The sequence below is a fragment of the Oncorhynchus masou genome, chromosome 15 (assembly GCF_036934945.1).
Source record: "Oncorhynchus masou masou isolate Uvic2021 chromosome 15, UVic_Omas_1.1, whole genome shotgun sequence".
NCBI lineage: Eukaryota > Metazoa > Chordata > Actinopteri > Salmoniformes > Salmonidae > Oncorhynchus > Oncorhynchus masou.
Window position 1 is genome coordinate 75663631 of NC_088226.1, and position 25672 is coordinate 75689302.

At 44.0% G+C, this 25672-nt stretch overlaps 1 protein-coding gene across 1 annotated transcript in view; it reads right to left on the bottom strand.

Moving 5' to 3' along the window:
* Positions 1-437: 437 nt before the first annotated feature.
* The window catches only part of LOC135556809 (anoctamin-1-like), a 191368-nt gene continuing 166133 nt past the window's right edge, over positions 438-25672 (bottom strand). Inside the window, 10 exon segments of the mRNA XM_064990257.1 lie at positions 438-3911; positions 3914-4380; positions 10027-10531; positions 12499-12604; positions 14232-14410; positions 14751-14803; positions 15284-15436; positions 15522-15676; positions 20666-20766; positions 20859-20916. Coding sequence (XP_064846329.1) covers positions 3741-3911; positions 3914-4380; positions 10027-10531; positions 12499-12604; positions 14232-14410; positions 14751-14803; positions 15284-15436; positions 15522-15676; positions 20666-20766; positions 20859-20916 — 1948 coding nt within the window. The 3' untranslated portion in view covers positions 438-3740.

Sequence of the window (25672 nt, forward strand, 5' to 3'; positions counted from 1 at the left end):
CCCACTACTTTTTCTGTAAAAGCAAGGAAAATATGGGTGAAGGAGGCGATAATTTCCTTTCTGTTTTGGCATCAGACGTTCCTTATTTTCACTTGAAACATAATTTTTGTTTATCGGCTGAATTACACATTCTGACTCCAGAGTGATCCATTTTTATAATTTGTAGTCTACGATATTTCATATGATACATTTTCACAAAGTAGTTTGTATATAGTGAACTGCTTTTTCAAAGTAACTTCAGTTAAGTAAACAATATGTTTCTTACGTGTAGATTTAGTGTAGCTACTTCTTCTAGTGTAGCATAATTGGTAGTTTGGTAAACCACATTTTCAGAGTAGCTTCCCCAACACTGGTTGTCAGATATATTCAAAAGCCATACCAGTACTGGACCTTGGTTGTTGACAAGAGAAAACTCATAACAAAAATGTTTTTTTTTTAATCGATTTTTTTCTTATGAACAAAAGTAATGATTTTCATATTATCAAAATGTCACAGTTGTAATATAATAAATCTACAAGCATAGCTCTGTACTGTTGATCTAAATACTAAATAAAGGGTCTACTGGGAGTAGATGGCACCCTATTCCCCTATATAGTGTAGTTATTTTGGCCAGAGCCTGAGAGGGAATAGGGTGCCATTTCAGATTGGCCCTGTGTCTTCTGGGGGAGGGGAGCTGGCTCTGTCTGGTGTGGTCTTGTTTGGTCTGGTCCAGTTCAGCCCGGTTTGGTCCAGTTCCGTCTGGCAGTAACAATACAGTGTGAGCGGCAGCAGTGTCTTCTTAGTGGCTGAGAGAGTTAGAACACTGGGACATTCTCAGTCTGAGGCCTTAAAGGTCGTTATCAACCAAATGTCTCAATAAGGTGCAGAGCATTCGATTTGCCTGCTGAGGGAGCAATGTCCACTAAAACCATTGACAACTGCGTGCCGTTTGCAAGGGATTGTTATTGGAATGTTAACTATTTGGTTGTAATATCATCACCTCTTGAAGAGCATAGTCAGAGCTACACATTTCCGACTATTCCATGCAAAACAATTTAGCACATTTAGCTCTATCAGAGTTATACAGCAAGTATCTGCATGTTTTTAATGATCATTAAACATCAATTTATCAATTAATTTCAGCTACGTCAGGGTAGCCTCACGATATCTCTCAATATTGACCACCATTAATTGGATATTTGAGTGATATAATATAACTATACCTGACAAGTATGAGTGGTTAAGGTTAATTTCCCATCCTTTGTGGGTTCTGGCTGTCAAGCAGCAGAAGGGCCCATATGCCAATGTAACGTTACAGTTAGCTGATAATGTTTACTTTTCTAGCTACCGGTAGAAACTTTGTACATTTGTCTAAACATAGTGGTAAGTAGACCTAGTGTACTTTTTTCTCCAACCAACGTAGGCCTACTTAGCAAACATTATCCCCTTTTCAACATTGTTTTTAAGAGTGTTTAATCCCAGCAGCATAGCCTAGTGGTTAGAGCGTTGGACTAGTAACCGGAAGGTTGCAAGTTCAAACCCCCGAGCTGACAAGGTACAAATCTGTCGTTCTGCCCCTGAACAGGCAGTTAACCCACTGTTCCTAGGCTGTCATTGAAAATAAGAATTTGTTCTTAACTGACTTACCTAGTAAAATAAAATGAAAATAAAAATTGCTGCTGACAGACATGATATTGATGGACCATGTCAAATTGGCTAGCTAGCTAACAACAGATCACAGCAATATGGCTAGTTAACAAGCTAATAACAGATCACAGCAATATGGCTAGTTAACAAGCCAACTTTCAGGGGATAAACTAGTTGGCTAAATCCAAATATTGTTTCATTTGCTTGACATCTATAGTGGTGATGACAGTAGTCTGACCGACAATGTAAAACTCTTTCCAAAACCCTAATCTCTGTTGAAGTAGGCTAAATGACATGTTGTCTGCTTTCGCTAGCTACATACCAAATGAATCTGGCTACCTTCATATAGCTGAAAAAACATGATCAATTGATGTTTACCGATTGCTGTAAAACTCTGATGGAGCTAAATGGGGAATAGTAGTTAACATTTATTTAACAATCCCTTGAAAACAGCATATAGTTGTCAATGGTTTTAGCAGAACTGCGGATCTCCTTGCCCCCCAGCAGCAAAATCAAATTATATTGTGACATTTTATTGATAACGAACTGTTGTCTCAGAATCACCAAAACCTGTTCTCCTTTATTCTCATTTATCCTAATTTATTTTCCTTTATCCTGGTTTATTCTCCTTTATTCTCATTTTGTCACGACTTCCGCCGAAGTCGGTTCCTCTCCTTGTTCGGGTGGCATTCGGCGGTCGACGTCACCGGTCTTCTAGCTATCGCCGATCCACCTTTCATTTTCCATTTGTTTTGTCTTGTTTTCCCACACACCTGGTTTACATTCCCTCATTACGTGACGTGTTTAATACCCTCTGTTCCCCCTATGTATGTGTGTGGAATTGTTTGTTGTAAAATGTGTGTGCATTATAGACTGGTTTGCGACAGGTTATTTAGTCAGTTTTTCCTCATTAAACTGCTTCGATTATTACCCAGTTCTGCCCTCCTGCGCCTGACTTCCCTGCAGCCCGTTACGCACCTCTTACACATTTATCCTTGTTTATTCTCATTTGTTCTGGTTTATTCTCATTTATCCTGGATTTTTGCATCCTTTATTCTCATTTGTCCATTGTCCTGGGTTTTTCTCTTTTATTATCCTTTAATCTCCTTTATTATACTTTAATGTACTTTATTCTCATTTATCCTGGTTTAATCTCCTTTAATGTACTTTATTCTCATTTATCCTGGTTTATACTCCTCTATTTTTCTTTGGTCTGGTTTGTTCTCCATTAGTCTCTTTTATCCTGGTTTGTTCTCCTTTAATGTACTTTATTCTCATTTATCCTGATTTATACTCCTCTATTCTTCTTTGGTCTGGTTTGTTCTCCTTTATTCTCCTTTATCCTGGTTTGTTCTCCTTTATTGTCCTTTATCCTGGTTTGTTCTCCTTTGTTATTTTTTGTTGTGGTTTATTCTCCTTTGTCCCGGTATATTTAAGCAATAATACACACGGAGGTGTGGAATATGGCCAATATACCACAGCTAAGGGCTGTTCTTTTGCACGACACAACGAGGAGTGCCTGAATACAGCCCTTAGCCGTGGTATATTGGCCACATACCACAAACCCCTGAGGTGCCTTATTGCTATTATAAACTGGTTACCAACGTAATTAGAGCTGTAAAAATATATGTTTTGTCATACCCGTAGTATACGGTCTGATATACCATGGCTGTCAGCCAATCAGCATTCAGGGCTCAAACCACCCAGTTTATAATCTCCTTCATTCTCATTTATTCTGGTTTATTCTCCTTTATTCTAATTTATTCTCATTTTATTTTCCTTAATTTCCCATTATTCTTGTTTATTCTCCTTCATTCTATTTTATCTTGATTTATTTTCCTTTATTATCCTTTAATACATTTTATTCTCCTCTACTCTCTTTTATCCTGGTTTATTCCGCTTCATTCTCCTTTATAAACCCAGTGAATCGACCTGAGCTATTAACTGATGCGTTAGAAGAAGAACAGGTCCATTTGGTTTCTACAACCAAGTCAGTGTTGCATCTGAGCTGTCATGAGATGGGTGGATGAAGACGGAGAGATGGACAGATCAATTTCTCTGATGATGAGACTCAGCTGTCCCTCTCTAATCCTCCCCCTCTATTTCCCCTCTCCTCACACCGGGGTGTCTTGTTTTAGTTCACTGGAGGATGGGGGGATACGGTCTTCCTGCCGGGTGAAGCTGGAAGAATGGCTCGGTCTGGACGAGCTCTCCCCAGCCTCCGGACCTCGCTGGCGTGCAGGCAGAGTGGAGCAGCGCCCCTTAGCACTAGAGCCTCCTGGTTCTCTTCTGGGGGCCCCTTCAGCATGAACAGTTCACTGTGAGACAGGGGCTTGGGAGGGTGGGGGAGGGGCTTGGGAGGGGGTGACTGAGGGGTGTTTGTAGGGGAAGGTGAGGGGGCCAGAGGAGGTAGAGGTGGAAGGTGGAACTTCGTGAGGCTGGTTGAGTGGCTGGGTCGGGGCCGGCTGTGCCCTGGCTCAGGCCCTCTCTGTTTGGGAGGCAGGGTGGAGCAGCGGCCCTTGGTCCTGGAGTATGCTGAATCTATGAGGGGAGGGCCTCTGGAAAACAGCCTGCTGTCTGCAGCCTTCAGGCCTGCTGGGTGGGTCTTGGCCAGGGGCGTCTCGGGGGAGGCTGTGTCCCCTACTGGGGCAGCTGGAGGGCTGTCTGGGCCTGGTGGCTCGTCCTCCTGCTCCAGTGGGACAGCTCTGGAGACGGGCAGCTCCATGTCAGCTAGGCTCTGGGATGGCTCTGGGTCTGCAGCAAATCAAATCCAACTGTATTTAAGTTACACTGTACAACAACAGAGACATATTAATACAAGTGAAGAGAAAAGTAAAGGATAGACTCTTAGGAAAAAAAGGTGCTATCAAGAACCTAAAAGTGTTCTTTGGCTTTCCCCATAGGAGAACCCTTTGAAGAACCATTTTTGATTCCAGATAGAACCCCTTTTGATTCCATGTTGAACCTTTTCTACAGAGGGTTCTACATGGAACCCAAAGGGATTCTACCTGGAACCAAAAAGGGCTCTGAATGGAACCAAAAAGGATTATCCTATGGAGACAGGAGCAGAACCCTTTTGGAACCCTTTCTTCCTAAGAGTATAGATTTAAAACCAATGAGTGTTTTAAGAAGATGAAACTAGAAAACATGCTCATCATAGGTACCTGACAGATTCAGCAGGTAACTAGGGATTAGGGATTAGTGGTTAGTGTTATTACCTGACAGATTCAGCAGGTATCTAGGGATTAGGGATTAGTGGTTAGTGTTATTACCTGACAGATTCAGCAGGTATCTAGGGATTAGGGATTAGTGGTTAGTGTTATTACCTGACAGATTCAGCAGGTAACTAGGGGTTAAGGGTCAGGGGTTAGTGTTATTACCTGACAGATTCAGCAGGTAACTAGGGATTAGGGATTAGTGGTTAGTGTTATTACCTGACAGATTCAGCAGGTAACTAGGGGTTAAGGGTCAGGGGTTAGTGTTATTACCTGACAGATTCAGCAGGTAACTAGGGGTTAAGGGTCAGGGGTTAGTGTTATTACCTGACAGATTCAGCAGGTAACTAGAGACTAGGGGTCAGGGGTTAGTATTATTACCTGACAGATTCAGCAGGTAACTAGGGGTTAAGGGTCAGGGGTTAGTGTTATTACCTGACAGATTCAGCAGGTAACTAGGGGTTAAGGGTCAGGGGTTAGTGTTATTACCTGACAGAATCAGCAGGTAACTAGAGACTAGGGGTCAGGGGTTAGTATTATTACCTGACAGATTCAGCAGGTAACTAGGGGTTAAGGGTCAGGGGTTAGTGTTATTACCTGACAGATTCAGCAGGTAACTAGGGGTTAAGGGTCAGGGGTTAGTGTTATTACCTGACAGATTCAGCAGGTAACTAGGGGTTAAGGGTCAGGGGTTAGTGTTATTACCTGACAGATTCAGCAGGTAACTAGGGGTTAAGGGTCAGGGGTTAGTGTTATTACCTGACAGATTCAGCAGGTAACTAGAGACTAGGGGTCAGGGGTTAGTATTATTACCTGACAGATTCAGCAGGTAACTAGGGGTTAAGGGTCAGGGGTTAGTGTTATTACCTGACAGATTCAGCAGGTAACTAGGGATTAGGGATTAGTGGTTAGTGTTATTACCTGACAGATTCAGCAGGTAACTAGGGGTTAAGGGTCAGGGGTTAGTGTTATTACCTGACAGATTCAGCAGGTAACTAGGGGTTAAGGGTCAGGGGTTAGTGTTATTACCTGACAGATTCAGCAGGTAACTAGAGACTAGGGGTCAGGGGTTAGTATTATTACCTGACAGATTCAGCAGGTAACTAGGGGTTAAGGGTCAGGGGTTAGTGTTATTACCTGACAGATTCAGCAGGTAACTAGGGATTAGGGATTAGTGGTTAGTGTTATTACCTGACAGATTCAGCAGGTAACTAGGGTTAAGGGTCAGGGGTTAGTGTTATTACCTGACAGATTCAGCAGGTAACTAGAGACTAGGGGTCAGGGGTTAGTATTATTACCTGACAGATTCAGCAGGTAACTAGGGGTTAAGGGTCAGGGGTTAGTGTTATTACCTGACAGATTCAGCAGGTAACTAGGGGTTAAGGGTCAGGGGTTAGTGTTATTACCTGACAGATTCAGCAGGTAACTAGAGACTAGGGGTCAGGGGTTAGTATTATTACCTGACAGATTCAGCAGGTAACTAGGGGTTAAGGGTCAGGGGTTAGTGTTATTACCTGACAGATTCAGCAGGTAACTAGGGATTAGGGATTAGTGGTTAGTGTTATTACCTGACAGATTCAGCAGGTAACTAGGGGTTAAGGGTCAGGGGTTAGTGTTATTACCTGACAGATTCAGCAGGTAACTAGAGACTAGGGGTCAGGGGTTAGTATTATTACCTGACAGATTCAGCAGGTAACTAGGGGTTAAGGGTCAGGGGTTAGTGTTATTACCTGACAGATTCAGCAGGTAACTAGGGGTTAAGGGTCAGGGGTTAGTGTTATTACCTGACAGATTCAGCAGGTAACTAGAGACTAGGGGTCAGGGGTTAGTATTATTACCTGACAGATTCAGCAGGTAACTAGGGGTTAAGGGTCAGGGGTTAGTGTTACTACCTGACAGATTCAGCAGGTAACTAGGGGTTAAGGGTCAGGGGTTAGTGTTATTACCTGACAGATTCAGCAGGTAACTAGGGGTTAAGGGTCAGGGGTTAGTGTTATTACCTGACAGATTCAGCAGGTAACTAGGGGTTAAGGGTCAGGGGTTAGTGTTATTACCTGACAGATTCAGCAGGTAACTAGGGGTTAAGGGTCAGGGGTTAGTGTTATTACCTGACAGATTCAGCAGGTAACTAGAGACTAGGGGTCAGGGGTTAGTATTATTACCTGACAGATTCAGCAGGTAACTAGGGGTTAAGGGTCAGGGGTTAGTGTTATTACCTGACAGATTCAGCAGGTAACTAGGGATTAGGGATTAGTGGTTAGTGTTATTACCTGACAGATTCAGCAGGTAACTAGGGTTAAGGGTCAGGGGTTAGTGTTATTACCTGACAGATTCAGCAGGTAACTAGGGGTTAAGGGTCAGGGGTTAGTGTTATTACCTGACAGATTCAGCAGGTAACTAGAGACTAGGGGTCAGGGGTTAGTATTATTACCTGACAGATTCAGCAGGTAACTAGGGGTTAAGGGTCAGGGGTTAGTGTTATTACCTGACAGATTCAGCAGGTAACTAGGGATTAGGGATTAGTGGTTAGTGTTATTACCTGACAGATTCAGCAGGTAACTAGGGGTTAAGGGTCAGGGGTTAGTGTTATTACCTGACAGATTCAGCAGGTAACTAGAGACTAGGGGTCAGGGGTTAGTATTATTACCTGACAGATTCAGCAGGTAACTAGGGGTTAAGGGTCAGGGGTTAGTGTTATTACCTGACAGATTCAGCAGGTAACTAGGGGTTAAGGGTCAGGGGTTAGTGTTATTACCTGACAGATTCAGCAGGTAACTAGAGACTAGGGGTCAGGGGTTAGTATTATTACCTGACAGATTCAGCAGGTAACTAGGGGTTAAGGGTCAGGGGTTAGTGTTATTACCTGACAGATTCAGCAGGTAACTAGGGATTAGGGATTAGTGGTTAGTGTTATTACCTGACAGATTCAGCAGGTAACTAGGGGTTAAGGGTCAGGGGTTAGTGTTATTACCTGACAGATTCAGCAGGTAACTAGAGACTAGGGGTCAGGGGTTAGTATTATTACCTGACAGATTCAGCAGGTAACTAGGGGTTAAGGGTCAGGGGTTAGTGTTATTACCTGACAGATTCAGCAGGTAACTAGGGGTTAAGGGTCAGGGGTTAGTGTTATTACCTGACAGATTCAGCAGGTAACTAGAGACTAGGGGTCAGGGGTTAGTATTATTACCTGACAGATTCAGCAGGTAACTAGGGGTTAAGGGTCAGGGGTTAGTGTTATTACCTGACAGATTCAGCAGGTAACTAGGGGTTAAGGGTCAGGGGTTAGTGTTATTACCTGACAGATTCAGCAGGTAACTAGGGGTTAAGGGTCAGGGGTTAGTGTTATTACCTGACAGATTCAGCAGGTAACTAGGGGTTAAGGGTCAGGGGTTAGTGTTATTACCTGACAGATTCAGCAGGTAACTAGAGACTAGGGGTCAGGGGTTAGTATTATTACCTGACAGATTCAGCAGGTAACTAGGGATTAGGGATTAGTGGTTAGTGTTATTACCTGACAGATTCAGCAGGTAACTAGGGGTTAAGGGTCAGGGGTTAGTATTATTACCTGACAGATTCAGCAGGTAACTAGGGGTTAAGGGTCAGGGGTTAGTGTTATTACCTGACAGATTCAGCAGGTAATTAGAGACTAGGGGTCAGGGGTTAGTATTATTACCTGACAGATTCAGCAGGTAACTAGGGGTTAAGGGTCAGGGGTTAGTGTTATTACCTGACAGATTCAGCAGGTAACTAGGGATTAGGGATTAGTGGTTAGTGTTATTACCTGACAGATTCAGCAGGTAACTAGGGGTTAAGGGTCAGGGGTTAGTGTTATTACCTGACAGATTCAGCAGGTAACTAGGGGTTAAGGGTCAGGGGTTAGTGTTATTACCTGACAGATTCAGCAGGTAACTAGGGGTTAAGGGTCAGGGGTTAGTGTTATTACCTGACAGATTCAGCAGGTAACTAGAGACTAGGGGTCAGGGGTTAGTATTATTACCTGACAGATTCAGCAGGTAACTAGGGGTTAAGGGTCAGGGGTTAGTGTTATTACCTGACAGATTCAGCAGGTAACTAGGGATTAGGGATTAGTGGTTAGTGTTATTACCTGACAGATTCAGCAGGTAACTAGGGGTTAAGGGTCAGGGGTTAGTGTTATTACCTGACAGATTCAGCAGGTAACTAGAGACTAGGGGTCAGGGGTTAGTATTATTACCTGACAGATTCAGCAGGTAACTAGGGGTTAAGGGTCAGGGGTTAGTGTTATTACCTGACAGATTCAGCAGGTAACTAGGGGTTAAGGGTCAGGGGTTAGTGTTATTACCTGACAGATTCAGCAGGTAACTAGAGACTAGGGGTCAGGGGTTAGTATTATTACCTGACAGATTCAGCAGGTAACTAGGGGTTAAGGGTCAGGGGTTAGTGTTATTACCTGACAGATTCAGCAGGTAACTAGGGATTAGGGATTAGTGGTTAGTGTTATTACCTGACAGATTCAGCAGGTAACTAGGGGTTAAGGGTCAGGGGTTAGTGTTATTACCTGACAGATTCAGCAGGTAACTAGGGGTTAAGGGTCAGGGGTTAGTGTTATTACCTGACAGATTCAGCAGGTAACTAGAGACTAGGGGTCAGGGGTTAGTATTATTACCTGACAGATTCAGCAGGTAACTAGGGGTTAAGGGTCAGGGGTTAGTGTTATTACCTGACAGATTCAGCAGGTAACTAGGGATTAGGGGTCAGGGGTTAGTGTTATTACCTGACAGATTCAGCAGGTAACTAGGGGTTAAGGGTCAGGGGTTAGTGTTATTACCTGACAGATTCAGCAGGTAACTAGGGATTAGGGGTCAGGGGTTAGTGTTATTACCTGACAGATTCAGCAGGTAACTAGGGACTAGGGGTCAGGGGTTAGTATTATTACCTGACAGATTCAGCAGGTAACTAGGGGTTAAGGGTCAGGGGATAGTGTTATTACCTGACAGATTCAGCAGGTAACTAGGGGTTAAGGGTCAGGGGTTAGTGTTATTACCTGACAGATTCAGCAGGTAACTAGGGACTAGGGGTCAGGGGTTAGTATTATTACCTGACAGATTCAGCAGGTAACTAGGGACTAGGGGTCAGGGTTTAGTGTTATTACCTGACAGATTCAGCAGGTAACTAGGGACTAGGGGTCAGGGTTTAGTGTTATTACCTGACAGATACAGCTGGTCCATAACAGAGTCCAGATCCACAACGGAGACTTCCTCCTGGTCTGGCCCTTCTCCTCCTCTGTCTCCTTCTGCTACTTCTCTCCCGTCTTCTCCTCCTTCTCCCACTCCTTCGCTCTGCTCTTCTGACCCTTCTTCTTTCCCCTCTTCTCCTCTCCCATCTTTTCCCCCTCCTTCTCCTCCTTCTGCTGGGTCAATGCTCTCTGGGCTCTCCAGGGTTTGTCCTGATCTGTCCATCTTCTCCTCCTCCGTCCCCTCTTCTCCCACTGACCCCTCCACCACTATGTCAATGTGTGAGTGTGTGTTCTGTGTTTGTGCAGGTTGTCGTGTGGGGGAGCGGTGTGGAAGTCTGGAGCGTAGGGCCTCCTGTTCATCCTGAACAAGGAACTCCATCAGCAACATGTTCTCTTTCCTGACCTGTTCTCTAAGAGAACGAGGAACGTCAGGGATCAACCAGGCCACCAGCATGCTCAGGAACATCGCCAGGTTCTACAACAGAAAGGGTCGACATTAGATCCATTACATGAAATACAACAGAAAGGTTCTACATGAAATACAACAGAAAGGTTCTACATGTAATACAACAGAACGGTTCTACATGAAATACAACAGAAAGGTTCTACATGAAATACAACAGAAAGGTTCTACATGAAATACAACAGAAAGGTTCTACATGAAATACAACAGAAAGGTTATACATGAAATACAACAGAAAGGTTCTACATTAGATCCAACAGAAAGGTTCTACATGAAATACAACAGAAAGGTTCTACATGAAATACAACAGAAAGGTTCTACATGAAATACAACAGAAAGGTTCTACATGAAATACAACAGAAAGGTTCCACATTAGATCCAACAGAAAGGTTCTACATGAAATACAACAGAAAGGTTCCACATTAGATCCAACAGAAAGGTTCTACATTAGATCCAACAGAAAGGTAGATACAACAGAAAGGTTGTTTCTTTGTGTTCTGGAACGCAGCCCTGTTTCTTTGTGTTCTGGAACGTAGCCCTGTTTCTTTGTGTTCTGGAACGCAGCCCTGTTTCTTTGTGTTCTGGATCGTAGCCCTGTTTCTTTGTGTTCTGGATCGTAGCCCTGTTTCTTTGTGTTCTGGAACGTAGCCCTGTTTCTTTGTGTTCTGTAACGTAGCCCTGTTTCTTTGTGTTCTGGAACGTAGCCCTGTTTCTTTGTGTTCTGGAACGTAGCCCGGTTTCTTTGTGTTCTGAAACGTAGCCCTGTTTCTTTGTGTTCTGGAACGTAGCCCTGTTTCTTTGTGTTCTGGAACGTAGCCCTGTTTCTTTGTGTTCTGGAACGTAGCCCTGTTTCTTTGTGTTCTGGAACGTAGCCCGGTTTCTTTGTGTTCTGGAACGTAGCCCGGTTTCTTTGTGTTCTGGAACGTAGCCCTGTTTCTTTGTGTTCTGGAACGTAGCCCTGTTTCTTTGTGTTCTGGAACGTAGCCCTGTTTCTTTGTGTTCTGGAACGTAGCCCTGTCTTTCATTTTTGTTCATTGATTTCACCTGTGTTTGTTTCTCACCTGGTCTCATCAGCTCCTTATTTAGTTCAGTTCTTTCTGTTTGTATGGTTGTGAGGCATTGTTTGTTTGACCATTGCCTGCCTGTGTTTGACCATTGCTTGCCTGTGGTTGACCATTGCCTGCCTGTGTTTGACCGTTGCCTGCCTGTGTTTGACCGTTGCCTGCCTGTGGTTGACCGTTGCCTGCCAGTGTTTGACCGTTGCCTGCCTGTGGTTGACCACTGCCTGCCTGTGTTTGACCATTGCCTGCCTGTGTTTGACCATTGCCTGCCTGTGTTTGACCATTGCCTGCCTGTGTTTGACCATTGCCTGCCTGTGTTTGACCGTTGCCTGCCTGTGTTTGACCGTTGCCTGCCTGTGTTTGACCGTTGCCTGCCTGTGTTTGACCGTTGCCTGCCTGTGTTTGACCGTTGCCTGCCTGTGTTTGACCGTTGCCTGCCTGTGTTTGACCGTTGCCTGCCTGTGGTTGACCATTGCCTGCCTGTGGTTGACCATTGCCTGCCTGTGGTTGACCATTGCCTGCCTTCTGTGAAGCCTTAAAAATCTGCCGTGTTCTGCTCACATTTTTCTCCCCGAGTAGTGAATCTACTCCCTGTTCTCGCCGAGTAGTGAATCTACACCTTGTTCTCCCCGAGTAGTGGATCTACTCCCTGTTCTCCCTGTGTAGTGAATCTACACCCTGTTCTCCCAGAGTAGTGGGTCTACACCCTGTTCTCCCAGAGTATTCATTACAAAAGGTTCTACATTATGATACAACAGGTTATTTAACAGAAAGGTTCTACATTATCACCACTTTCAGGTTATAGGCTTTGGATTGATGATGAAGTCAGGGATTGGGCTCAGAAGACAGGGCTGGATTGATACTGAGCTCAGGGGTTAGGGTCAGGGGTTAGGGTCAAGGGTTAGCAGTGGTCTGTACCTGAAAGAAGATGACAAATGCCAATCGAGCTGCCAGGACAGACCAGTACTGTTTAGAGAAGGAGTAGGGCTGAGCTCCCCAAGGTGGATCCCTGTAGTCTTTATATCTGAGAGACAGAGACATTAGAGGTCAGAGTTAGAGAACAGCGTTAGAGGTCAGGGTTAGAGGTTAGAAGGAGTAGGGCTGAGCTCCCCAAGGTGGATCCCTGTAGTCTTTATATCTGAGAGACAGAGACATTAGAGGTCAGAGTTAGAGAACAGCGTTAGATGTCAGGGTTAGAGAACAGCGTTAGAGGTCAGGGTTAGAGAACAGCATTAGAGGTCAGGGTTAGAGAACAGCGTTAGAGGTCAGGGTTAGAGGACAGCATTAGAGGTCAGGGTTAGAGAACAGCATTAGAGGTCAAGGTTAGAGAACAGCGTTAGAGGTCAGGGTTAGAGAACAGCGTTAGAGGTCAGGGTTAGAGAACAGCGTTAGGGGTCAGGGTTAGAGAACAGCAATAGAGGTCAGGGTTAGAGAACAGCATTAGAGGTCAGGGTTAGAGAACAGCGTTAGAGGTCAGAGTTAGAGAACAGCATTAGAGGTCAGGGTTAGAGAACAGCGTTAGAGGTCAGGGTTAGAGAACAGCATTAGAGGTCAGGGTTAGAGAACAGCATTAGAGGTCAGGGTTAGAGAACAGCATTAGAGGTCAGGGTTAGAGAACAGCGTTAGAGGTCAGGGTTAGAGAACAGCGTTAGATGTCAGGGTTAGAGAACAGCGTTAGGGGTCAGGGTTAGAGAACAGCATTAGAGGTCAGGGTTAGAGAACAGCGTTAGAGGTCAGGGTTAGAGAACAGCGTTAGAGGTCAGGATTAGAGAACAGCGTTAGAGGTCAGGGTTAGAGAACAGCATTAGTGGTCAGGGTTAGAGAACAGCATTAGAGGTCAGGGTTAGAGACCAGCATTAGAAGTCAGGGTTAGAGAACAGCGTTAGAGAACAGCATTAGAGGTCCGGGTTAGAGAACAGCATTAGAGGTCAGGGTTAGACAACAGCATTAGAGGTCAGGGTTAGAGAACCACATTAGAGGTCAGGGTTAGAGAACAGCGTTAGAGGTCAGGGTTAGAGAACAGCATTAGAGGTCAGGGTTAGAGAACAGCATTCGAGGTCAGGGTTAGAGAACAGCATTAGAGGTCAGGGTTAGAGAACAGCATTAGAGGTCAGGGTTAGTACAGTGTTAGAGAACATAATTAGAGGTCAGGGTTAGAGAACAGCATTAGAGGTCAGGGTTAGAGAACAGCATTAGAGGTCAGGGTTAGAGAACAGCGTTAGAGGTCAGGGTTAGAGAACAGCGTTAGAGATCAGGGTTAGAGAACAGCGTTAGAGGTCAGGGTTAGAGAACAGCGTTAGAGAACAGCATTAGAGGTCCGGGTTAGAGAACAGCATTAGAGGTCAGGGTTAGAGAGCAGTGTTAGAGAACAGCATTAGAGGTCAGGGTTAGAGAGCAGTGTTAGAGAACAGCATTAGAGGTCAGGGTTAGAGAACAGCATTAGAGGTCAGGGTTAGAGAACAGCATTAGTGGTCAGGGTTAGAGAACAGCATTAGAGGTCAGGGTTAGAGAACAGCATTAGAGGTCAGGGTTAGAGAACAGCATTAGAGGTCAGGGTTAGAGAACAGCATTAGAGGTCAGGGTTAGAGAGCAGTGTTAGAGAACAGCATTCGAGGTCAGGGTTGGAGAACAGCATTCGAGGTCATAGTTACCTGCATATGGTGACTCCAGTAAATAGTGTAGAGGAGGGGGAGGAATCAGCCTCAAAGTTGGACACGTTAAAGTAGGACAGGGAGTGTTCTGTGAATCCGTGCATGCTGCCAGTCTGACTGTACATGTACTGGTACACCGTCCGAGGAATGAAGTCAGAGGTGAACGAGATCACAAAGGCCTGAAGAAGAGAGCAACAAACAGACTGACGAGCTGAATACCAGGTCTCTCTCTCTCTAAAGGGATTTATTGGCATGAGAATAATATGGTGGGACAAATGGAACAGACAATAAACAAGGGAAACATCAGTAAACATTACAATCGCAAAGGTTTTAATAAGAAATAGACATTTGCAATCTCTCCATCACACACACACACACACACAGTGAAGGATATCTCATCAAAATAATGAATTATCTACAAAAAACACGCACACAGACACACACACAGACACGCACACACGCGCAGACACACACAGACACACGCACGCACGCACACAGACACACGCACACGAGACTTACATTTGTAATGACAGAAAACTTGCTGATTCCAATGAGAATGTTGAACCAAATTCCTGGAGAGATGAGAGGGAGAGGAGGAGAGAAGGAGAGAAGGAGAGGAGGAGAGAAGGAGAGGAGGAGGGGAGGATAGAAGGAGAGGAGGAGAGAAGGAGAGGAGGAATGTGACAGAGACCGAAGGAGAGGAGGAATGTGACAGAGACCGAAGGAGAGGAGGAATGTGACAGAGACCAAAGGAGAGGAGGAATGTGACAGAGAAGGAGAGGAGGAATGTGACAGAAGGAGAGGATGAATTTGACAGAAAAAGAGAATGAGAGGGGGAATGTGACAGAGAAGGAGAGGAGGAATGTGACAGAGAAGGAGATGAGGAATGTGACAGAGAAGGAGATGAGGAATGTGAGATTGTGTTACAGTTTGAAGTTGTTTGATTGTGGTTCATGTGTGGTTACGTCATGATTGTCTTGCAGTTGACTGTGAGGTGGCTGAGGTGGCTGTGTTGTGGATGTATTGTATTGCGGTTGTGTTGTGATCAGTACCTATGTCTTTGCAGCGCACAGCATCTGGGCGACGGATCTCTGTGGTGAACTTGGCAGCGTCGAGGCGGATCTCAATCACGTTGTTGAGCAGAGCAAAGAGAGGAGCCAGAGGGAACGATGCCACGAAGATGGTGACAAACCCATACTGGATTACTGCACACACACATACACACTGTTTGTTAATTGTTCACTTTCCATGTACACTTTGGGTGCATGTGTGTGTGCGTGCTTGACTCACTCATCTCCATGTATTCCGGGCTAAGCCCCTCATAGGGATCCAGAGAGAAGTCTTTGTCCCACTGTTGCTTTGGCCTCTTCGTCTCCTCCTCATCCTCATCTTCCTCTCCTCCTTTATCCTTCTCCTTGTATGTTCTGTACATTTTTTTTAGCTTACTGCAGAGAGAGAAAGTGATAGAGACAGAGAGAGAATTAAATGAGTTATACAGTGCAGTAGACATTACAGTGCATTGAGACAGTATTCAGACCATGACTTTTTGTTACGTTACAGCCTTATTCTAAAATTAATTAAATTGTTTTAATTTACACACAATACCCCATAATGACAAATAAAAAACAGGTTTAAGAAATGTTTGCAAATGTAAAAAGAAAAAAAATGAAATATCACATTTACATAAGTATTCAGACCCTTTACTCAGTGCCTCTGGCAGCGATTACGGTCTCGAGTCTTCTTGGGTATGATGCTACACACTTGGCACAGCTTTATTTGGTGAGTTTCTCCCATTCTTCTCTGCAGATCCTCTCAAGCTCTGTCAGGTTGGATGGGGATGCGTCCCTGCACAGCTATTTTCAGGTCTCCAGAGATGTTGGATTGGGTTCAAGTCCAGGCTCTGGCTGGGCCACTCAAGGACATTCAGAGACTTGTCCCGAAGCCACTCCTGCGTTGTCTTGGCTGTGTGCTGAGGGTCGTTTTCCAGTTGGAAGATTAACCTTTGGCCCAGTCTGAGGTCCTGAGCGCTCTGAAGCAGGTTTTCATCAAGGATCTCTCTGTACTTTGCTTTGTTCATCTTTCCCTTGATCCTGACTAGTCTCCCAGTCCCTGCTGCTGATTAGTGCCTTTTGTCCAGCTCTATACCATAAAGGCCTGATTGGTGGAGTGCTGCAGAGATGGTTTTCCTTCTGGAACGTTCTCCGATCTCCCCAGAGGAATTCTGGAACTCTGTCAGCGTGACCATCGGGTTCTTCAACTCCCTGAGCAAGGCCCTTCTCCCCGATTGCTGAGTTTGGCTGGGTCGCCAGCTCTAGGAAGGGTCTTGGTGCATCCAAACTTCTTCCATTTAAGAATGATGGAGGCCACTGTGTTCTGGGGACCTTCAATGCTGCAGAAATGTTTTGGTACCCTTCCCCAGATCTGTGCCTCGACTCCTTCCTGTCTCGGAGCTCTACGGACAACTCCTTTGACCTCATTGCTTGGTTTTTGCTCTGACATGCACTGTCAACTCTGAGACCTTATATAGACAGGTGTGTGCCTTTCCAAATCATGTCCAATCAATTGAATGTACCACAGGTGGACTCCTATGAAGTTGTAAAAACATCAAGTATGATCAATGGAAACAGGATGATTCCCGAGCTCAATTTCGAGTCTCATAGCAAAGGCTCTGAATATGTAAATAACGTATTTCTGTTTAAAAAATAAAAAGTGTTTTTGCTTTTACATTATGGGGTATTGTGAGGAAAAATAATTATTTATTCAATTAAGGCTGGAAGGTAACAACATCTGGAATAAGGGAAGGGGTCTGAATACTTTCCGAATGCCCTGTATTTTGTTTTTTAGCTGTAAGCTGTATTTACTTAGGGTTATGTAGGGTAAATATATATGTGTATATATATAGGGTTATGTAGGGTAAATATATATATATATATATACACACAGTGCCTTGCGAAAGTATTCGGCCCCCTTGAACTTTGCGACCTTCTGCCACATTTTAGGCTTCAAACATCATGATATAAAACTGTATTTCTTTGTGAAGAATCAACAACAATTGGGACACAATCATGAAGTGGTACGACATTTATTGGATATTTCAAACTTTTTTAACAAATCAAAAACTGAAAAATTGGGCGTGCAAAATTATTCAGCCCCCTTAAGTTAATACTTTGTAGCGCCACCTTTTGCTGCGATTACAGCTGTAAGTCGCTTGGGGTATGTCTCTATCAGTTTTGCACATCGAGAGACTGACATTTTTTTCCCATTCCTCCTTGCAAAACAGCTCGAGCTCAGTGAGGTTGGATGGAGAGCATTTGTGAACAGCAGTTTTCAGTTCTTTCCACAGATTCTCGATTGGATTCAGGTCTGGATTTTGACTTGGCCATTCTAACACCTGGATATGTTTATTTTTGAACCATTCCATTGTAGATTTTGCTTTATGTTTTGGATCATTGTCTTGTTGGAAGACAAATCTCCGTCCCAGTCTCAGGTCTTTTGCAGACTCCATCAGGTTTTCTTCCAGAATGGTCCTGTATTTGGCTCCATCTATCTTCCCATCAATTTTAACCATCTTCCCTGTCCCTGCTGAAGAAAAGCAGGCCCAAACCATGATGCTGCCACCACCATGTTTGACAGTGGAGATGGTGTGTTCAGGGTGATGAGCTGTGTTGCTTCCACATGTTTGGTGTGTCTCCCAGGTGGCTTGTGGCAAACTTTAAACAACACTTTTTATGGATATCTTTAAGAAATGGCTTTCTTCTTGCCACTCTTCCATAAAGGCCAGATTTGTGCAATATACGACTGATTGTTGTCCTATGGACAGAGTCTCCCACCTCAGCTGTAGATCTCTGCAGTTCATCCAGAGTGATCATGGGCCTCTTGGCTGCATCTCTGATCAGTCTTCTCCTTGTATGAGCTGAAAGTTTAGAGGGACGGCCAGGTCTTGGTAGATTTGCAGTGGTCTGATACTCCTTCCATTTCAATATTATCGCTTGCACAGTGCTCCTTGGGATGTTTAAAGCTTGGGAAATTTTTTTGTATCCAAATCCAGCTTTAAACTTCTTCACAACAGTATCTCGGACCTGCCTGGTGTATTCCTTGTTCTTCATGATGCTCTCTGCCATTTAACGGACCTCTGAGACTATCACAGTGCAGGTGCATTTATACGGAGACTTGATTACACACAGGTGGATTGTATTTATCATCATTAGTCATTTAGGTCAACATTGGATCATTAAGAGATCCTCACTGAACTTCTGGAGAGAGTTTGCTGCACTGAAAGTAAAGGGGCTGAATAATTTTGCACGCCCAATTTTTCAGTTTTTGATTTGTTAAAAAAGTTTGAAATATCCAATAAATGTCGTTCAACTTCATGATTGTGTCCCACTTGTTGTTGATTCTTCACAAAAAAATACAGTTTTATATCTTTATGTTTGAAGCCTGAAATGTGGCAAAAGGTCGCAAAGTTCAAGGGGGCCGAATACTTTCGCAAGGCACTGTATGTATATATATATATGGTTATGTAGTGTATATATAGGGATATGTATGGTATATATATATGTATATATATATAGGGTTATGTAGGGTATATATATGTATATATAGGGTTATGTAGGGTATATATATTGGGGCAAAAAAGTATTTAGTCAGCCACCAATTGTGCAAGTTCTCCCACTTAAAAAGATGAGAGAGGCCTGTAATTTTTATCATATGTACACTCCAACTATAACAGACTAAATGAGAAGAAAAATCCAGAAAATCACATTGTAGCATTTTTAATGAATTTATTTGCAAATTATGGTGGAAAATAAGTATTTGGTCACCTACAAACAAGCAAGATTTCTGGCTCTGTGGATCTGTTGGGGCGGTATGCAAATTGGAGTGGTTCTAGAGTTTCTGGGATAATGGTGTTGATGTGAGCCATGACCAGCCTTTCAAAGCATTTCATGGCTAGAGACGTGAGTGCTAAGGTTGGTAGTCATTTATGCAGGTTAGCTTAGTGTTCTTGGGCACAGGGACTATGGTGGTCTGCTTGAAACATGTTGGTATTACAGACTCGGACAGGGAGAGGTTGAAAATGTCAGTGAAGACGCTTGCCAGTTGGTCAGCGCATGCTCGCGGTACACGTCCTGGTAATCTGTATGGCCCTGCAGCCTTGTGAATGTTGACCTGTTTAAAGGGCTTACTGACATCGGCTGTGGAGAGCATGATCACACAGTGGTCCGGAACAGCTGATGCTCTCATGCATGTTTCAGTGTTACTTGCCTCGAATCGAGCATAGAAGCTATTTAGCTGGTCTGGTTGGCTTGTGTTACTGGGCAGCTCTCGGCTGTGCTTCCCTAGTCTGTAATAGTTTGCAAGCCCTACCACATCCGACGAGTGTCAGAGCCGGGTATAGTACGATTCGATCTAAGTCCTGTATTGAAGCTTCTGGGTTAGAGTCCCGCTCCTTGAAAGTGGCAGCTCTACCCTTTAGCTCAGTGGATATGTTGCCTGTAATCCATTGCTTCTGGTTGGGGTATGTATGCATGGTCACTGTGGGGATGATGTCATCAATGCACTTATTGATGAAGCCAGTACTGATGAGGTATACTACTCAATGCCATCGGAAGAATTCCAGAACATATTCCAGTCTGTGATAGCAAAACAGTCCTGTAGCTTAGCATCTACTTGTAAGCAAGAATCAGGAGGATACAATAATGGTCAGATTTGCCAAACGGAGGGCGAGGGAGAGCTTTGTACGGATCTCTGTGTGTGGAGTAAAGGAGGTCTATTTTTCCCCTCTGGTTGCACATTTAATATGCTGATAGAGATGAAGTAAAACTGATTTAAGTTTAAGTTTCCCTGCATTAAAGTCCCCGGCCACTGCGCCGCCTCTGGATGAGCGTTGTCCTGTTTGCTTAAGCCCTATACAGCTCATTGAGTGCGTTCTTAGTGCCAGCATCGGTCTGTGGTGGTATGTAGACAGCTACAAAAAATACAGATGAAATCTCTCTCGGTAAATATTGTGGTCTATAACTGATCATGAGATCCTCTACCTCAGGCGAGCAAAACCCTGAGACTTCCTTAGATATCGTGCACCAGCTGTTGTTTACAAATATGCATAGGCCCCCGCCCCGTGTCTTACCAGAGGCTGCTGTTGTATGCTGCCGATAGTGTATAACCCTCCAACTGTATGTTCTTAATGTCGCCGTTCAGCCATTTTAAGATTTTAAGATAGTTATGTATTTATGAACTAACTAACTACTAATGTTAAAATAGCCATGTAACCCATTTATAGATATGAGAAAGCTAACTATTAGCGTTATGGCATCTATTTACAGATATGAGCTAGGTAACGTTAAAGCTACCTCTCAGACTGTTCCAAACTGTAATTGACATATAAGCGATAGTACTTGTTTGTATGTGTGTGTGTTTGTGTGTGTGTATATACATACGGTATAACAATCTCGAACACGTTGTTCTGGATGAGTTGTTTTCCCAACATGATCATACTAAGCTGGATACACAGCTCTATCAGACAGCCTGGTGGGGCACACTGTGGAGAAAATACGCACACACGCAAACAGCATTAGTGTGTGTGTGTGTGTTTGTGTGCACATGTGTGTGTGTGTGTTGTAGTGAACCCACCTCCTCCATGCGGAAGTGGCCAAACAAGTAGACATAGTCCCCTGGAGGTCCAGCAAACCTACAGAGCGAGAGGGAGGAGGGGAGAGAGGCACATACAGTGCATTGGGAAAGCATTCAGACCCCTTGACTTTTTCCACATGTTTTTACGTTACAGCCTTATTCAGACGTATTTACTAAACTTTTACCCTCAATCTAAACACAATACCCCAAACTCATCAATCAGCTAAGAACCCTGGAACTAAACACCTCCCTCTGCAACTGGATCCTGGATTTCCTGAAGGGCCGCCCCCAGGTGGTAAGGGTAGGTTACAACACATCCGCAATGTTGATCCTCAACACAATACTCCACAATGACAAAGCAAAAACAGGTTTTAAAAATCAAATCAAATTTGATTTGTCACATACACATGGTTAGCAGATGTTAATGCGAAATGCTTGTGCTTCTAGTTCCGACAATGCAGTAATAACCAACAAGTAATCTAACTAACAATTCCAAAACTAATTTCTTATACACAGTGTAAGGGGATAAAGAATATGTACATAAAGATATATGAATGAGTAATGGTACAGAGCAGCATAGGCAAGATAGAGTAGATGGTATCGAGTACAGTATATACATATGAGATGACTATGTAAACAAAGTGGCATAGTTAAAGTGGCTAGTGATACATGTATTACATAAGGATGCAGTAGATGATATAGAGTACAGTATATACGTATACATATGAGATGAATAATGTAGGGTATGTAAACATTATATTAGGTAGCATTGTTTAAAGTGGCTTGTGATATATTTTACATCATTTCCCATCAATTCCCATTATTAAAGTGGCTGGAGTAGAGTCAGTGTGTTGGCAGCAGCCACTCAATGTTAGTGGTGGCTGTTTAACAGTCTGATGGCCTTGAGATAGAAGCTGTTTTTCAGTCTCTCGGTCCCAGCTTTGATGCACCTGTACTGACCTCGCCTTCTGGATGATAGCGGGGTGAACAGGCAGTGGCTCGGGTAGGTGTTGTCCTTGATGATCTTTATGGCCTTCCTGTAACATCGGGTGGTGTAGGTGTCCTGGAGGGCAGGTAGTTTGCCCCCGGTGATGCGTTGTGCAGACCTCACTACCCTCTGGAGAGCCTTACGGTTGTGGGCGGAGCAGTTGCCGTACCAGGCGGTGACACAGCCCGCCAGGATGCTCTCGATTGTGCATCTGTAGAAGTTTGTGAGTGCTTTTGGTGACAAGCCGAATTTCTTCAGCCTCCTGAGGTTGAAGCGGCGCTGCTGCGCCTTCTTCACGATGCTGTCTGTGTGAGTGGACCAATTCAGTTTGTCTGTGATGTGTATGCCGAGGAACTTAAAACTTACTACCCTCTCCACTACTGTTCCATCGATGTGGATAGGGGGGTGTTCCCTTTGCTGTTTCCTGAAGTGTGGTTGAGATTGCATCGTCTGTGGACCTATTTGGGCGGTAAGCAAATTGGAGTGGGTCTAGGGTGTCAGGTAGGGTGGAGGTGATATGGTCCTTGACTAGTCTCTCAAAGCACTTCATGAAGAAGGAAGTGAGTGCTACGGGGCGGTAGTCGTTTAGCTCAGTTACCTTAGCTTTCTTGGGAACAGGAACAATGGTGGCCCTCTTGAAGCATGTGGGAACAGCAGACTGGGATTGATTGAATATGTCCGTAAACACACCAGCCAGCTGGTCTGCGCATGCTCTGAGGGCGCGGCTGGGGATGCCGTCTGGGCCTGCAGCCTTGCGAGGGTTAACACGTTTAAATGTTTTACTCACCTCGGCTGCAGTGAAGGAGAGACCGCATGTTTTCGTTGCAGGCCGTGTCAGTGGCACTGTATTGTCGTCAAAGCGGGCAAAAAAGTTATTTAGTCTGCCTGGGAGCAAGACATCCTGGTCCGTGACTGGGCTGGTTTTCTTCTTGTAGTCCGTGATTGACTGTAGACCCTGCCACATACATCTTGTGTCTGAGCCGTTGAATTGAGATTCTACTTTGTCTCTATACTGACGCTTAGCTTGTTTGATTGCCTTGCGGAGGGAATAGCTACACTGTTTGTATTCGGTCATGTTTCTGGTCACCTTGCCCTGATTAAAAGCAATGGTTCACGCTTTCAGTTTCACGCGAATGCTGCCATCAATCCACGGTTTCTGGTTAGGGAATGTTTTAATCGTTGCTATGGGAACGACATCTTCAACGCACGTTCTAATGAACTCGCACACCGAATCAGCGTAAAAAAAAATAAAAAATGAAATAACTTATTTACATAAGTAAATCAGACCCTTTGTTATGAGACTCAAAATTGAGCTCAGGTGCATCCTGTTTCCATTGATCATCCTTGAGATGTTTCTAGAACTTGATTGGAGTCCACCTGTAGTAAATTCAATTGATTGGACACGATTTGGAAAGACACATATATATGTCTATATAAGGTCCCACAGTGCATGTTGGCAGTGCATGTCAGAGCAAAACCAAGCAATGAAGTCGAAGGAATTGTCAAGTCACAGATCTAGAGAAAGGTACCAAAAGATTTTTGCCGCATTGAAGGTCCCCAAGAACACAGTGGCCTCCATCATTCTGAAATGGAAGAAGTTTGGAACCAAGACTTTTCCTAGAGCTGGCCACCCGGCCAAACTAAGCAATTGGGGGAGAAGGGCCTTGGTCAGAGAAGTGACCAAGAACCTGATGGTCATTCTGACAGAGCGCCGGTGTTCCTCTGTGGAGTTGGGAGAACCTGCCAGAAGGACAACCATCTCTGCAGCACTCTATCAATTAAGCCTTTATGGTAGAGTGGCCAGACGGAAGCTCCTCCTCAGGAAAAGGCACATGACAGCCCACTTGGAGTTTGTCAAAAGGCACCTAAAAGGATGCTCAGACCATGAGAAACAAGATTCTCTGGTCTGATGAAATCAAGATTGAACACTTTGGCCTCAACGCCAAGCATCACATCTGGCATCATCCCTACATTTGACGCATGGTGGTGCCAGCATCATGGTGTAATTATGTTTTTCAGCAGCAGGGACTAGGAGGCTAGTCAGGATCGAGGGAAAGATTAATGGAGGAAAGTGCCAAGAGATCCTTGATGAAAACCTTCTCCAGAGTGCTCAGGACCTCAGACTGGGGCAAAGGTTCACCTTCCATCAGGACAAGGACCCTAAGCAAACATTCAAGACAACGCAGGCATGGCTTCGGGACAAGTCTCTGAATGTCCTTGAGTGGCACAGCCAGAACCCAGACTTGAACCCGATCTAACATCTCTGGAGAGACCTGAAAATAGCTGTGCAGCGATACTCCCCATCCAACCTGACAGAGCTTGAGGATCTGCAGAGAAGAATGGGATAAACTCCCCAAAATACAGGTGTGCCAGGAATTCTCAAGGCTGCAATCGCTGCCAAATGTGCTTGAGTAAAGGGTCTAAATACTTACTTAAATTTTAAATTTTAGTTTTATTTCAGAAATTAGCCAAAATAAACAACTGTTTTTGGTTTGTCATTATGGGGTATTGTGTGTAGATTGATGAGAAAAAACAACATTTAAATCAATTTTAGAAGAAGTTGTAATGTAACAAAATATGGAAAAACTCAAGGGGTGTGAATACTTTCTGAAGGCAATGTAATTAGGTACCTAGCTAAGTAAACAACATGCATAATTTAGCCTGTTTCATCAGCTTTTGGAAAGAGTTTGGCATTGTCAGCTGGTCCACTTTCATCACCGCTATAGCTGTCAAGCAAATTAAACAATATTTGGATTTAGTCCCAAACACAATGCTTTTAGTTTTAAAAAATTATTTAGGACAAATGTATTCCTTGCCATCCACGCAGTCATTTCAGTCGCTGTAGTAGCTGACTTATATAGTGTTGAGTCATCCACATAAATAGACACTCTGGCTTTACTCACAGTCAGTGGCATGTCGTTAGTAAAGATTAAAAAAGTAAGGGGTGTAGACAGCTACCTTGGGGAATTCCTGATTCTACCTGGATTATGTTGGAGAGGCATCCATTGAAGAACAGCCTCTGTGTTTCTGTTAGACAGGAAACTCTTTATCCACATTATAGCAGGGGGTCTAGAGCCATAATGTTTTTCCAGCAGCAGACTATGACCAGCACCGAAGTCTAACAAAACAGCCCCTATAATCTTTTCATCATCAACTTCTCTCAGCCAATTATCAGTAATTCGTGTAAGTGCTGTGCGTGTTGAATGTCCTTCTCTATAAACGTGCTGAAAATCTGTTTTAAATTATTTAAATGTAAAATAGCATTGTATCTGGTCAAATACAATTTTTTCCAAAAGTTAACTAAAAAGGGTTAGTAACAGGCTGATTGGTTGACTATTTGAGCCAGTAAAGGGGGCTTTACTATTCTTAGGTAGCGGAATGAAAGGGCACACACTTTCTAGTAGGCTTAAATCAAAAATATGGCAAATAGGAGTGACAATATAGTCTGCTATTATCCTCAGTCATTTTCCATCCAATTTGTCAGACCCTGGTGGCTTGTCATTGTTTTGTGTTTTTTTTTAACTGTTTTTTAACTTTTTATTATATCCAATTGGTAGTTACAGTCTTGTCCCATCGCTGCAACTCCCGTACAGACTCGTGAGAGGCGAAGGTTGAGATCCATGCATCCTCCGAAACACAGCCTTGCCAAGCCGCACTGCTTCTTGACACACTGCCCGCTTAAACCGGAAGCCAGCGGCACCTACGTGTTGGAGGAAACACTGTACAACTGGCGACCATGTCAGCATGCATGCGCCCGGCCCGCCACAGTAATTGATAGAGCGCGAAATAACAATGACATCCTGGCCAGCCAATTTATTATTCTATT